The sequence below is a fragment of the Onychostoma macrolepis genome, chromosome 17 (assembly GCF_012432095.1).
Source record: "Onychostoma macrolepis isolate SWU-2019 chromosome 17, ASM1243209v1, whole genome shotgun sequence".
Lineage (NCBI taxonomy): Eukaryota > Metazoa > Chordata > Actinopteri > Cypriniformes > Cyprinidae > Onychostoma > Onychostoma macrolepis.
Window position 1 is genome coordinate 8611079 of NC_081171.1, and position 13324 is coordinate 8624402.

The 13324-nt window shown below is 35.7% G+C and overlaps 1 protein-coding gene across 10 annotated transcripts in view; it reads left to right on the forward strand.

Annotated features, from left to right (window-relative positions):
* The window catches only part of foxn3 (forkhead box N3), a 103316-nt gene that overhangs the window by 65568 nt on the left and 24424 nt on the right, over nucleotides 1-13324 (forward strand). For all 10 annotated transcript variants that reach the window (XM_058749571.1, XM_058749572.1, XM_058749566.1 and 7 more), the window contains one exon: nucleotides 4214-4281. In XM_058749571.1, coding sequence (XP_058605554.1) covers nucleotides 4214-4281 — 68 coding nt within the window. The remainder of the gene's footprint in view (nucleotides 1-4213; nucleotides 4282-13324) is intronic.

Genomic DNA, 13324 nt, shown 5'->3' on the forward strand with positions numbered 1-13324 from the left:
GTACACATTCAATCTCAAGAAAATCACATACAGACCATATCCTATCGTAATCGTGTGTTTATTATCTTATATAATCTATAGTGGCTGTTGTCATGTTTATTTCTGCTGAAACTCACGTTGTTTGTGATGTTACAACCGCCTCTCCGTTCTTAAGTTGCCAGGGATACATTCCAAGTATAATACACATTAATAAAAGGATCTATTTTAATTTTTATTTGTCTATATACACTTTGAGCGGCCGCGGTGCATTATAAAAGTAGCCCAAAAAACCGCAAACCACGGTAATTTTTTCCCGCGACTGTATTTTCAAAATAGTCCACTTGTGCCGTTGCCCTGGCAACACTGTGCTGTACCCTCATCACACAATGATAGATAACCTTCCGCGCTGCGATGACGGGAAGAAGTTGGGGTCAAACCTTATCAAACGATTAATCTGCGTTAAAAAAAATATTAACGCGTTAAAATTTTTTTATTAATCGCATGCGTTAACGCGTTAACGTTGACACCCTTATATATATATATATATATTTCTGCCTTTTAGAACTCAGCTTGCAAGTCTTCAATGCAAATATCTTAATCAGCAATTAAATTCATAGTGGTCTTTTTTTAAGTTACACTGTACAAGTTTCTGATTTTTGTGGAGTGAATATTTTTATACTGTTCTGATTTTAGTCTCATTTATTGTGGTTATAAGGAGCAAAAGTAAATGTATTTGTATTTAGTTTGACCTTTTTGCTTGTTTTAAGGTACGCTGTGTTTTTTTAAATTAATTTATAGGGATCAGAACTGGTGGATCCTTACATTAGTAATGACTGCGTGCTGTACTCAGGTGTAAGGTTAGTGAAAAAATCTCAAAGTTGAAAGTTAGAGATGTTTCAGTTGCTAGGCGACTAGTATGCTAATGAAGATGTTCGTCTCAAGCTGCGTCTGAGCTGTGCGAGATATGTTTTAATCACTCTCAACGGGAAAAAAGAGGGAAAAAAATCAAACACATTCTGACGGAACACTGTAATTAATGGATCCGTAAAGAAATAGAGAGGTTCCATTACTTCTCACACTAAATTATCCTCAATTGTCAGGGCAGATACCTGAAGTCTGACAGCCCTGCGCAGATTAGCAAATGTGAAGTGGCAGTGCTGTGTGTATTCGCTTTGGCACACAGCCTCTTGACGCTCGGAGATGCCACGCACTGTAGAGCACTCCTTCATCGGAAGAGGTCCAGAGCCAAAACAGCCCTGTCAACCCGCAGTCTTGGGCTTTTAAATACACCATGTAGACAAATGTGCTCAAAGCCCTGTGCCACCTCTGTTTGTTCTAATTCTCAATTAGTTAATATACTCTAAGAAGATTAAGAAGGGGGAGATGACAGAGCCAATGTCTGCACATACTGAATCTACAGGGAGGCAGAAAGTGGATAGAGGGCTAAATTGAAGATTAGACTGCTCCTGATTAGATTTGTGAAGCTCACAGTGAGTGCTGAGCGAGACAGTGAGACGGAGGAGGAATCGTACGCAAGCAGATAATTGATAGAAACTGAGCAGCTAATCCACGGAAAAAAAAAAAAAATGCGTAACCTTTGAAGCAAAACATATTCAGATCAGAAGGAACTGTCAGAAAACAGAGACGTGGATAAACCATTTCTAAACTCTGTGGGAACTGCTAAATGTGAAACCATGCTCCAGTACTTCACAAATCCCAAACAAAAAGGTCAGGAAATTCATATTTGCTGTCACAAATGATCAGTGATCAGTATGGAGCATGAAAAATCATGACTAAATGGAGGAAGATTGCATTGGAGGAGATGAAAAAGATAAAGAGAAAATTCATGACTGAATTTGGGAACTTTGATCATATTTGAAGCACTCATATTCTTCACAGATGTTCTCAAGTAGTACATTTGGTCAACATTTATTACTTTGCAGTTTACATACTGTTGCAACACTTACAGTAGTTTATCTTTTCTATTTTTATCATGTATATTATTTTTAATATATTTTTATATTTATTACATGTATATGTTTATATATGATTTAAATAAATTATTTATATAAATTTATATATACTGTATACATACATATATACATGCGCACACATACGCACACACATATATATATATATTTAATTTTTATATTTAGTAATAATATTTAGATTTTTAGTAATAATCAAAAATGATAAAACAAATAATAATCAAAAATATCAAAGTGTAATTATACAATGTTATGTAGTAATAAAATTTGTTTCTATACTGATTGTATAATGTAATATCACTATTTTTTATATGTATACTTAACATTTTTTATTAATACAACAATGGTTACATTTTATTATAAAATAAGTACTAAATTTATCATATATTATTTGATTTATTATACTAATATGTCAAATAATATACTGAACCGCGGGCATCTGAGTATGATGTTGTTTTGTAACAGTGATCTGTTGTTCCTTACATTCTTCTCAGATACCTTTTGAGTTGTACACACATCCTGTCTCACACCATCACCTGTTGACCTCCTTCTCCAAAGGATGTCCATGATCACCAAGAAAAATCAATAGCTTTTATATGTGAGCAATCCTGAAGTCTGATTCTTGCAGCCAGCAGAGTAACTTGCTTTTTTCCTGTTCATCACAGGCATATTCTAATGTCTATTTTCAGGCATTTTATAAAACCCATAATACAAAACAAAACAAAAAAAAAAACTTTCCTGCCTGAGTGACAGCATAGAGCGCTGACATGGTTTTCCTGATCGCTCAGTTCATTTGTGCCAAAAAAAAGGTCTCACCAGTCGGGGCTGTGTAATTCAGCTGAAGAGTTCCCGCTGTGTAGCTGCATACTGAAGTCTGCAGCACCATCACCTGAGACGGCCTGTCATCTCACCACCAGAAAGTAATGATTAAAGCTACGAGGGCTCAATTTGAAAGAGGATGTAATGACTATGTTGCTGCATAGTCACATCTCAACATTGCATAAGCCTCCATGTTTTGTTTACTTGGTCAGAAGCTGTTTGCTGGTTCCTGGGGCAGAAGTACTGTAGTTCCCATAAAAAACACCTGCCATCGTACCCAAAGTTTACTACTTGGTTGTTGAATGTTTACTAGTTTTAGCCTAGTTTTTTTAGAATTTAAATTTTTTTTAAATTTAATAATTTATTACACTTTTGATTAGCTGTTACTGTAGCTCCTTCAGCTGACAAATCACATGGTAAAACCCTGTAGAAAAGTTTTTTGAAATTCATCTTATTATAACACTTGAAGGGACAATTTACCCCAAAATGAAAATTTGCTGAAAATTTACTCACCCTCAGGCCATCTTAGATGTAGATGAGTTTGTTTCTTCGTTAGATCAGATTTGGAGAAATTTTCCCCAGTGGATCCTTTGCAGTGAATGGGTGCCGTCAGAATGAGAGTCCAAACAGCTGATAAAAGCATCACAATAATCCACACAACTCCAGTTCATCAATTAATGTATTTTAAGTGAAAGTCTACGTGTTTGTATGAAACAAATCCATCGAGATGTTTTTAAAGTCAAATGTCTTGTCTGAATCAGGAGTGAAATATGCACAGATATAAATATAAAGGTGGATTTTGATGTGAAAGGACAACAGAGGCTTTTTCACTTAAGGAAATTTATGGATTTATGATCAATGGACTGGGGTTGTGTGGATTATTGTGGTGTTTTTTCAGCTGTTTGAACTCTCATTCTGACGGCACCCATTCACTGCAGAGGATCCATTGGTGAGCAAGTGATGTAATGCTAAAATTATTTTTTTTTTTAAAACAGCCATGCATAATCAGACAAACATCTTTGGTAATTGCATAGCTACTTGGGCTGTTTTCTAAATATTTTATTTGAAAACATGTAGCTTTGCTCCTCTCTAGCTGCATAAGTTAATGTTATTAATGTAAAACTGGTATAATATGATCTCATAACTTGATTACTTGAACTGTGATCCTGTATTAATTTATGATTATGATTAATTTATGAACGTAAAAATTGGCAGAAGCTACAGTCACCATGGTAATTCTTTGTGGATATGCGCTCTCTCTGTCTGTCGCACTCTCGCTTTGTCTGTCTTTTGGCACTGTTTATCTCTTAAAATATCTTTCATGCCGTTTCACTGTCTGTTTTTCAGGATTGCAGTCCATCTGTCAGTTGTACATCATCTGTTTGTGTCACTTTCTCATCATTCTCTCCACTGTGTTTTCTTTACAGTATGTCCAGTCCTCCAATTTGGCCAGGAAGTCCCTTTTACAGAAAAAACAAGGGAGTCCTGCTACAAGGTAGAGTGACGTGTCTTACCGTATTTACACACTTTGAACCATTTTGTCCTTAATGTGTCGTTGATTCCACTGACAAGTGCTCTTTATTTATTTTACCCGCATCAGTTCTACTACGAGAAGGGATCTTGGTTTATTTGCATGCTCTTTAGATGAGCCTTTCCATCAACAAAAGGCTCATATTCATTTGTACCTGGCTAGCTCCTAAAGGAATTAGCTGGGTGGGTGTTTATTTGGTTTGTTTGCCCTGGTTTATAAAGAGCTGCTTCAAATCTGAGACTGTTTTTCTTCACTTCTTTTCAATGTGGTATTTGGATCCTGCCAGCCTTTCAGTTGTTTCCTCTCTCTGTCTCAATCTGTAATCCTGAGAAATTTTCCCCTCAGTTCTGACGTGCAAGTCCTTTTCCTTATTGTTGAACAAACTTGTTGATGTGTAAAGTAGTCAAAGAAAGCTAAATGGATAGAATGAGACAAATGATTGACTGGCCTAAACTTTGTTCCTTAACCCTGTATGGTATGGTGCATCCATATGGCTTTCATTTACTCTCTTTTTACAGAAAAGGATATAAGGTAATATATTGGAAATAAAATTAAAATGCTTAAAGTAACAGATAATATGCTGCTTTCATATGTAAGAGTTCCAATTATTGAAACATAACATTGAATTCATTATTTTGAATTTTTCTTAAAATAAAAGCATTTTTCATATGGCAACATTATGCTTTCTTGAATTTTCCTCTTTTGAATGAATGGTATTTAATGGTAATATTGTGAAATATTATTACAATTTAAAATAACCGTTTTCTATTTTAATATCATTTTAAAATGTATTTCTTTGATGGCAATCCTTAAAAAAAATCATTTTAATGCACTGATTTGCTGCTCAAGAAACATTTCTTCTTATTATTAATGTTGAATTCAGTTTTGGTCACTTTTGATTAATTGAATGTGTCCTTGTTGTGTAAAGTGATTAATTTTTTAAAACTTGAACGGTAGTCTATAAAATATTCCACCATTAGTCTGTAATGTGTACCATACAGGGTTAATGCTTGTTGCCTGCCAAAAAAACAAATTGTTTTGTACACAGAACCCTTTTAAAGTTGAATCTACGATAGCAAACCTTTTAAAACTGGACCTCGTGGCTGTTTCCTTGCTTATTTTAATAATGGCTGCAATGAAATGCCTTATTACACTCATTAGCCTCAGCAGGCAGAGGATTGTATGGGTTGCTGTGCACTTTTCCTCAGTATCTCGGTAACAGTACCAGTGTTTTTAGTTTATTTAGTCAATGCAAAGTAGCAGTAAGTAACGTTTTAAAGATAATAGACTTCCTATTTGTTGCATGTGAATTTTGTTGCTTTTTATTGATAGAGATGGTGGGTTAGGACAGGAAGTTATGCTTGGAATCACATGCCTGGTTCATGTGCGTAAAGCAAAGTCGCAGTGAACCAATCCACCTCTTAACAGTTTTATTCAATTTAAGACCAATGCCTACTGTGGTCCAATGATACAAACGGTTGACTTATTGACATGTCCGGAAGCGGTTCTTTAGCCACCTAAATGAATTTGCATTCAGCGCACCTAAGATGTGATCTACATTTAATTTGACTAGAAATGAATTCGCGCCAAACTCTGAAGACATTGACCGATGGCTTGGATTGTTTCACTTGAAACACTTGATATTCTTGTCTTCTTATGTTCAAATCTCTCCTTAGTATGTGCTGGATTCCCTCCACATGCATACTCACGCATGTGAATCACAGCAATCAGAGATTTAATTAACCTGGTGGCATTTAAAGCGGCACACTAATGGAAGTGCGGTGTGAGAGCTGTTATTATAAATATGTTTTTCATCCGGGGTTGCTTGTGTGACACTCACAGCAGTCCAAAGCCCAGCAGACAACAGCACCACAGCAGTGCAACTTTAGCTGCTCACTCGCAGCCTGATCATTATTTTGCTTTTTTACATAAACCCCTGCACCATAATGAGTATCTGATGTGTGCGAATGAGTGCCTAGTTATATATAATCGGTTATATATCATCACCCTCTTAAACATGCTTAAATGACAGAGAAAATCACAACACACCCTCTCGAAGAGGGGCTTTTGAGTGCTGCATTGAGGTGCCGTGCAGGCAGCGACTTGTTCGGTATAATTGGCAGTTAGCTGTGTGTTTTGTAAACTCTTTTGTGGCTGTGATATTATCTGACGCGTGGGGAGGCGACAGCGATACACCTGCAACGGCTGCCACATTTGTAGGAGGGACATCTGCTGAGCTCAGAAGTGCTAGCGCACACTAACGCACATTCGCATGTACTGCGCCCTTCGCATCCTTCTTTCTCAGATATCCCATTAAACATTAAAGTGAAGTTTTCTTCTGCTTGTCAAGGCCCTGTCTGTTGCATAGCTATTGAAACATTAGTTAGATCTAAGATGCTAGCTTGATATAATTAGCCATTTTAGAGGAAGTTTTGAAAAGGCAAAAAAAGTTATTAAGGCTAAATAATCCTTTTTATGAGAAAGATGGATTTGGAATGGGTTCAACAAAGGCTGGAGAAGAAAGTGCAAGCCAGCTTCATTTCAGAGATAACATTTTTCAAGGAGGTTTTGTAACAAATACTGAACGAGCACTGGAAAGCTAGCACTGGTGTCTTGCTAAATAGTTGAAATGTCTCTGAGGATCCTGGGAGTGACACTCAAGACTGTGTTTGGAGATGATGTTTGAGGGAGTGACAGGCAAATGAGCTGTTTAGTGTTTATGCGGAACGTGATTGACTTGCATCCTCAGATATCATTTGAAAAGTACAAAGAGACTAAAATATTTAGATTTGTGTGTTCTTATACTCTCTGAGATGAAGATTTGCAGTGACTAGCTGCAGGTCTTTTGACTGTGGCTTTTATTGGTGACAGGTCGATCACTGGCACATTGTCAGTCATGGCAGCCCACAGGTCATTTAGTTTCAAAATGGCTTTCTTTGAAGTCTACTAGAAACTTCATAACATGTCATAAATTGTAAGCGAGTGTGAACACAGATTGGGGGCATATGTAGCCTAGTCGGTAAAGTCAACTGGAACTTCAATTTGCATCCCATTTTAAGTCCATAATGTAATGTATTTCTGGGTGAAACATTATATTCCATGTAGGGCCATCAGGAATTGATTGTATACTTTGGAAGTTTGTTAAAACAATGGCCACCCTAATAAATAAATATACCGACATGAAGTATTGATTTAAGTGAGAAGGAAATGGAATCAGAATAGTTATTTGCATTTATTTAATCAAAAAGTCAAAAACAACAATATTGTCAAATATTATTATTATTAGATTTTTTTTTTTTTCTTCTTCAGAAATCATTTTAGTATGCCGATTTGGACTCAAGAAAAATTCTTATTGTTACCAATGTTCAAAACAGTTGTGCTTTTTTTGTGTAAATCTTAATTTTTTTTTTTTTTTTCGGAATTATTTGATAAATAGAAACTTTATAGCATTTTTTATAGCCACCTTTATATGTTATAATGGTTTTAATATGAAAATGTTTAATATGATTAAATGTTTTCCCCCTTGTGGCATAAAGTATCAATTTCTAAAAAAAACAAAAACAAAAAAAAAACATACTCACCCCAAACTTTTGAATAATACTGTAAGGATGCATTTATGTATTTTATTTCATTAAAAAGTTGCATGTAGCATTATTCTGTCCATTATTCAAGCGAAAGCTTGTGTGCTGATCCTGCACACTGGTGGTGTGTATTAGCACTGTGACAAGTGGTCCATATCCAGCCCTCTTATTGGATTTTAACAGACTTTTTACCGACGGAAAAGACAAGCACAGAACCGCACAAAGACCAAGAAGTTCTAAGAACTATTTAATAAGGCATTACCAGTGAGATTTACTCCTTCAGTTTCACTGCAAAACTGATCATTGCTTTCTCTCTCTCTCTCCCTCTTTCTTTCTTTCTTTCTGTCTCTCTCTCTGTTATTTTCTCACACTCTCTCACAGCTAAGCACCTCTCACCTCTCGCCCAGTTACCAGTAGGTCGGGATTGATTTGGTGATTGTGGAAGCCCTTTTGACACTCCATGAAAAACGATCCAAATAAACCCCCCTCTTTCCTCTCTTTTGCTCTTTCCTGTTTTTTTTTTCCCAGCCTCTTCATGTTGAGTAGCGCCTCTGAAGTTCAAAGCCTGTAGAAAGCTGTGGCTGTGTTTAGAAATGCTGTAGAACACAAACTCTGCTTCTGTTGCTAAAGTGGCGAAAGGAGGCTCAGTGATTTATAACATTTTTACATATTTGTGGAAATCCCTCATAATGCTAGGGTGTTTGCTATGGGGGCATTCCGTGTCAAATCAACCAAATTTCAAAAACTATGAATAGACTACCGAGAGAAAGGTAATGTGCCTAAACTTGACCATTTCAGTGCATTTTTAGCACTCGGACAGGCATGTTCTGTGCATATTGTTTTGATAGAGGTAAACAAGATGCATTCCTAGTTTCAACATTACTTATTCTTCAGACATTCTGCTTTAAATACAGTAAGTATCAGCTGTATACAAAGTGACCAACATTTGGTTTTCAACCCCTAAAAATAGGTAACATTCAACAATCTTAAAACGGAGCCTCATTGAGATCCCCATATCTCTGGGACTGAACGATGTAGGGTCTTAAAAATGAAGATCCCAAAAGAAAAGTTTATTAAGAACTAGAATCTAAAATCATATTGCAATATCTTTAATACTTCTTGAGTTATAGGCATGCGAACTTTGGAAAAACATTGTTTTATGGCACTCAGACATAATTTGTTGTTAAACACATTGTTTTGACAGTAAATGAGATAAATGTACATCTCTAGTTTCAACATTATTTGTTCTTCAGACATTCCTCTTTTAAAAGAAAAGATGTATCATATTTTTGCAAATTTACCCACATTTTAACAATTTACTCCTGGAGCCATATTGAAATTCCAATATGGAACCAAACGATATACGGCCTCAAAAATGAAGATGCCAAAAGGAAAGTTTGTTAAGACCCGATATCTAAAAGAGCATTAAGATATCTTTAATACTTATTAAAATATAACACTTGAGTTACAGGCATGCAAACTTGAAAAGTGCTGTTTCCCCATTTTTGAATGGTCACCATTGGCACAAAATGCAACAAAGATTGCTAAAGTCAACAGATTTTGCTAACAGACCTACCAATCTCTGTGTAAAAATAACATTATGATGCTGCCATCTTTCTGAAGTAATTTTTACGCCCTTGTAATTTGGCTTTGAATCTCAGGTGAAAATTGCTATTTTGACCCCCCTCTACCAAATAGTGGATTACTCAGTAAATATTCATCCATGACATTTAATATTTTGACTTTCATCGCTATACATGTCTGTCTTTCTTCAGAAAAAATATTAGCAAAATCAAAAATTTGAGCCGGGGACCCCTGCTTGAGTTGACACGGAAAGACCCTGTGGTGTTTCTAGGGTGCTTTGCGTGGCTACTATGTGGCTTCTTTCGTTGTTTTGGAAGGTTACTGAGTAGTTTCTTCATCAAGTTGCATGATTTGCTCATTGAGGTGCACATATTTACAATGAAGAGGTCAGTGTTTTTTATGAGGCATGACAGCAACAATAAAGAGGAAGGAAGTCTTGTTGAGTAGATGTTCCAGTTACCCGGAGTGCACTTTTCCCCTCTCTGTGACTCAGTGTGATCTATGAGTTGTTGTAGTAAATTTCACTTCATGTTTGCACCGAATCATTCCAGACCAATAGGATTAGGACACAAAACATCCTTGATGTGCTGTGACATATGCATTGGAAGTGCATGCATATTCTCCGGTCACGTCCACAGTTTAAAAGTGGCAAAGAAATGCAGAAAAATTTTCACAACTTGACAGTGCACAAACCAAAATGGTAAAAACTCTCTTCCCACAAGCCGACAATATTCATCATGTAGACGACACGTTAAAACTAACTTTTGTTTTTGAATTCTGAAGAATTACTCAGAGACACATCTCTCAGTTTTTCTCAGCCGCAACAGTTTGAAATTCAGTCACTCGCTTGCTGAGAAGAAAGGCTGTCAGGATTGGACGGAGCTGTGGAACTCTTTCAGTAATGCTTTTCAGACCTTATTATTCTCAACGCCTGCAAGTGTGCGCTGGAACGAGAACGCTGTCTCCTGCCTGCCTTGCTGTCTTGCACGTTTCCTCTTTTATCTCCTCTTTGTTCTACAAGAGTTGCATCAAAATGGACGTGACAAAACTGAGTCGTGTTTTGAATATGTAGTCACGTCTAGTTTGTGTATGAGAATGTGTGTATGCACGGTCATGTCAGTGTGTGTCTGTTTGTGCACTTTCCGTCCTTTCATCCTTGCTTAGTGTTCCCTTACTGTGATGTTATTAGGGTTATTGGTAATATCTAATTTAATAAATATGACATCACAGCCATATGCACATTAAAAGAATAATCCAGGTTAAGCAAGGTAAACTCAATTGAAATTTTTTAATGATTGTTAAAAAATTATTTTTAGCATTTCAACTCACCTCTAATTTTCTTTAAAAAGGCAAAAAAAAAAAAAAAAGTAATTATAATTTTATAAAAGCACTTACATTATTTTTTTTCTTTTAAACTTGTGTTTTATACGAGCTCTGAAGCACAATGATTTAATACATGAATAAAATATTTTTCAGGCGTTTTATGGTTTATAATGTTGCATAATCATGACAAAAATTATATAATGCATGATTGGATATAACTCTAAAAGAAAAAGGTTTTAACATATTGAAAGTAATTAATTTTTTATACAGCGAAGAAAAAAATGTATCACAGTTTCCACAAAAATATATAAACTTTGACAATAATAAGAAATGTTTCTTAAGCATCAAATCAGAAGACTGGAGTAATTTTGCTGGAGTAATTTCAGCTTTTCTATCACAGGAATGAATTACATTTTAAAATATGTAAAATTAGAAAACAGTTATTTTAAATTGTAATAAGATTTACTGTTTTCACTTTATTTTTATTAAATAAATTGCAAAGTAATTTATTTATTATATACCGTATTGACCCGAATATAAGACAATGTTTTTTTCTTGGAACTACATCTGAAAAAACGCGGTCGTCTTATATTCAGGGTCTAGACTTTGACATGTCAGTAATACACCCACAACAATAGGTGGCGCCAAAAATGCATAAAACGAGTGTGCCATGAAATATGTAATGTAATGTGTGTTGTAAAGATCGCGAGTGAAAACAAAAGAAAAAGAAAAGCTTACAGCAGCATGAGTCGTCGTGTTAGCCTGATGGGAACAAACTTCCTCTGTAACTGATTTTAAAACATAAGACATTACCCAGATTTGAAGACTACAATAAGATTTCACTTCTACTGTTAATAAAATTTTGGTAGGCTACTACGAGATGGATAGCCTAAATGTTATATAATTCAGATGGGCTATCTGTTATTTCAGTGGTATATCAAAAAGTGTATATTTTTCAATGTCATTGTTGGTACATTTTACCAGTATTTACCATACTTTCAAAACAAAAATTAAAATAGGAATATGCAAATATGCAATTTGAAAATAATTTAAGAAAAAATGTGTTTTACAGAGAGAGAAAACAAAAAAAAACAAAAGATTTGGTTTTCAAAAAGCCTTTTTCCAAAAGGTACATCTGGAAAAAGGGGGGGTCGTCTTATAATCAGGGTCGTCTTATATTCGGGACAATACGGTATATATTTTTTTTTAAGAAAAGGAAGGACAGTGGAGACAACAAATGCTGTTGATTGAGCTCAGCTTGTACTGAACCCAGAACATTAATTTAAGATATGACTGCCTATGTCAAACAACACTATTTTTAAAGTGTAACCTAAATGGATTTTGTGGCCTAAGAGACCTAGATAATGCAAATGTAGCTCGACTTAATCAACAGTCTAACTCGCAAAACAACACATGGCTACTTTTGAAAATCTGTCTGCAGAAATGCATGTTTACAGTAGAAAACATAGACCCCCCATGAATGTGTATTCTTCATGTAATAAGCAGTAATGAATGAATGTGGGAGAGTTAGTTTCTCTTGGCTGGAGGCTTTGCTTCGGGGGATCAGGCTGAAAATGTTCCTTGTGCTCAGTTCACCTGCCATTCCTCAGATTTCATCGCTGATAAATAGCTGCTGTGTCATAACTGTTCTGCATTTCTTCCTCTCTTTGAATTAGTTGAAAAAAAGAAAGAAGCATTGAGAGAAGAAGTGCAAAGAGAGCACAATAGAGAGCTGTGTTGTCATGCTGGTGACATTACCTGTCTTCTCTAGAGGTGGATACGTAAATTTTCATTTCAGTCGTTCTTTCATTCTCTACTACAGCGGCTGCTTTGAACCTACATGAGTCAGATGAGTGACTAAGAAGTCACATTGAAATGTATTCATCTCTGCCTCTGATGCCACCCCAGCTAACGATGGGGGGTCCGCTCTAAAAGCTACATGCCTTCCAGCATCAGAGAGAAACATCTGGGGAACCCTTGTCTCATCATTTTGCAAGGTCCCAGCCAACATAAAGCATACTGTATAAATGTACAATCACATTAAAATTTGATTTAAACCTGAAAATGTTTTAATGTATTTCAACGAGATAAGGTCAAATAAGTAACGTTAATAAGTAATAAATAAGGTCCAGTCAGATTTGACATGCGCACAGTGCATGGATATACAGAGTTTCTCGCTGCTTCAAGACATGCATACTAGCCTTCCTTCTGCTTCTTTGATTTAAAAAGCTTTAAGACTTTATATTTATCTAATTCTCCTAATTAGGAGACGATGAGCACATTAAACTTTGTGCCGTGCACAAATATTTTCAATCCGATCAAGTGTTTAGATGTCCTGTTGAATAGATTAGAAAAAGTTAATGGGATAGTTCACCCAAAAATGAAGATTACTCACTATCAAGCCATCCTAGGTGTATATGACTTTCTTCTTTCAGACGAATACAATCTGAGATATATTAAAAATGTCCTGGCTCTTCTAAGCCGGCAGTTCAAATTTAAAGCCTAAAAAATTGCATCCA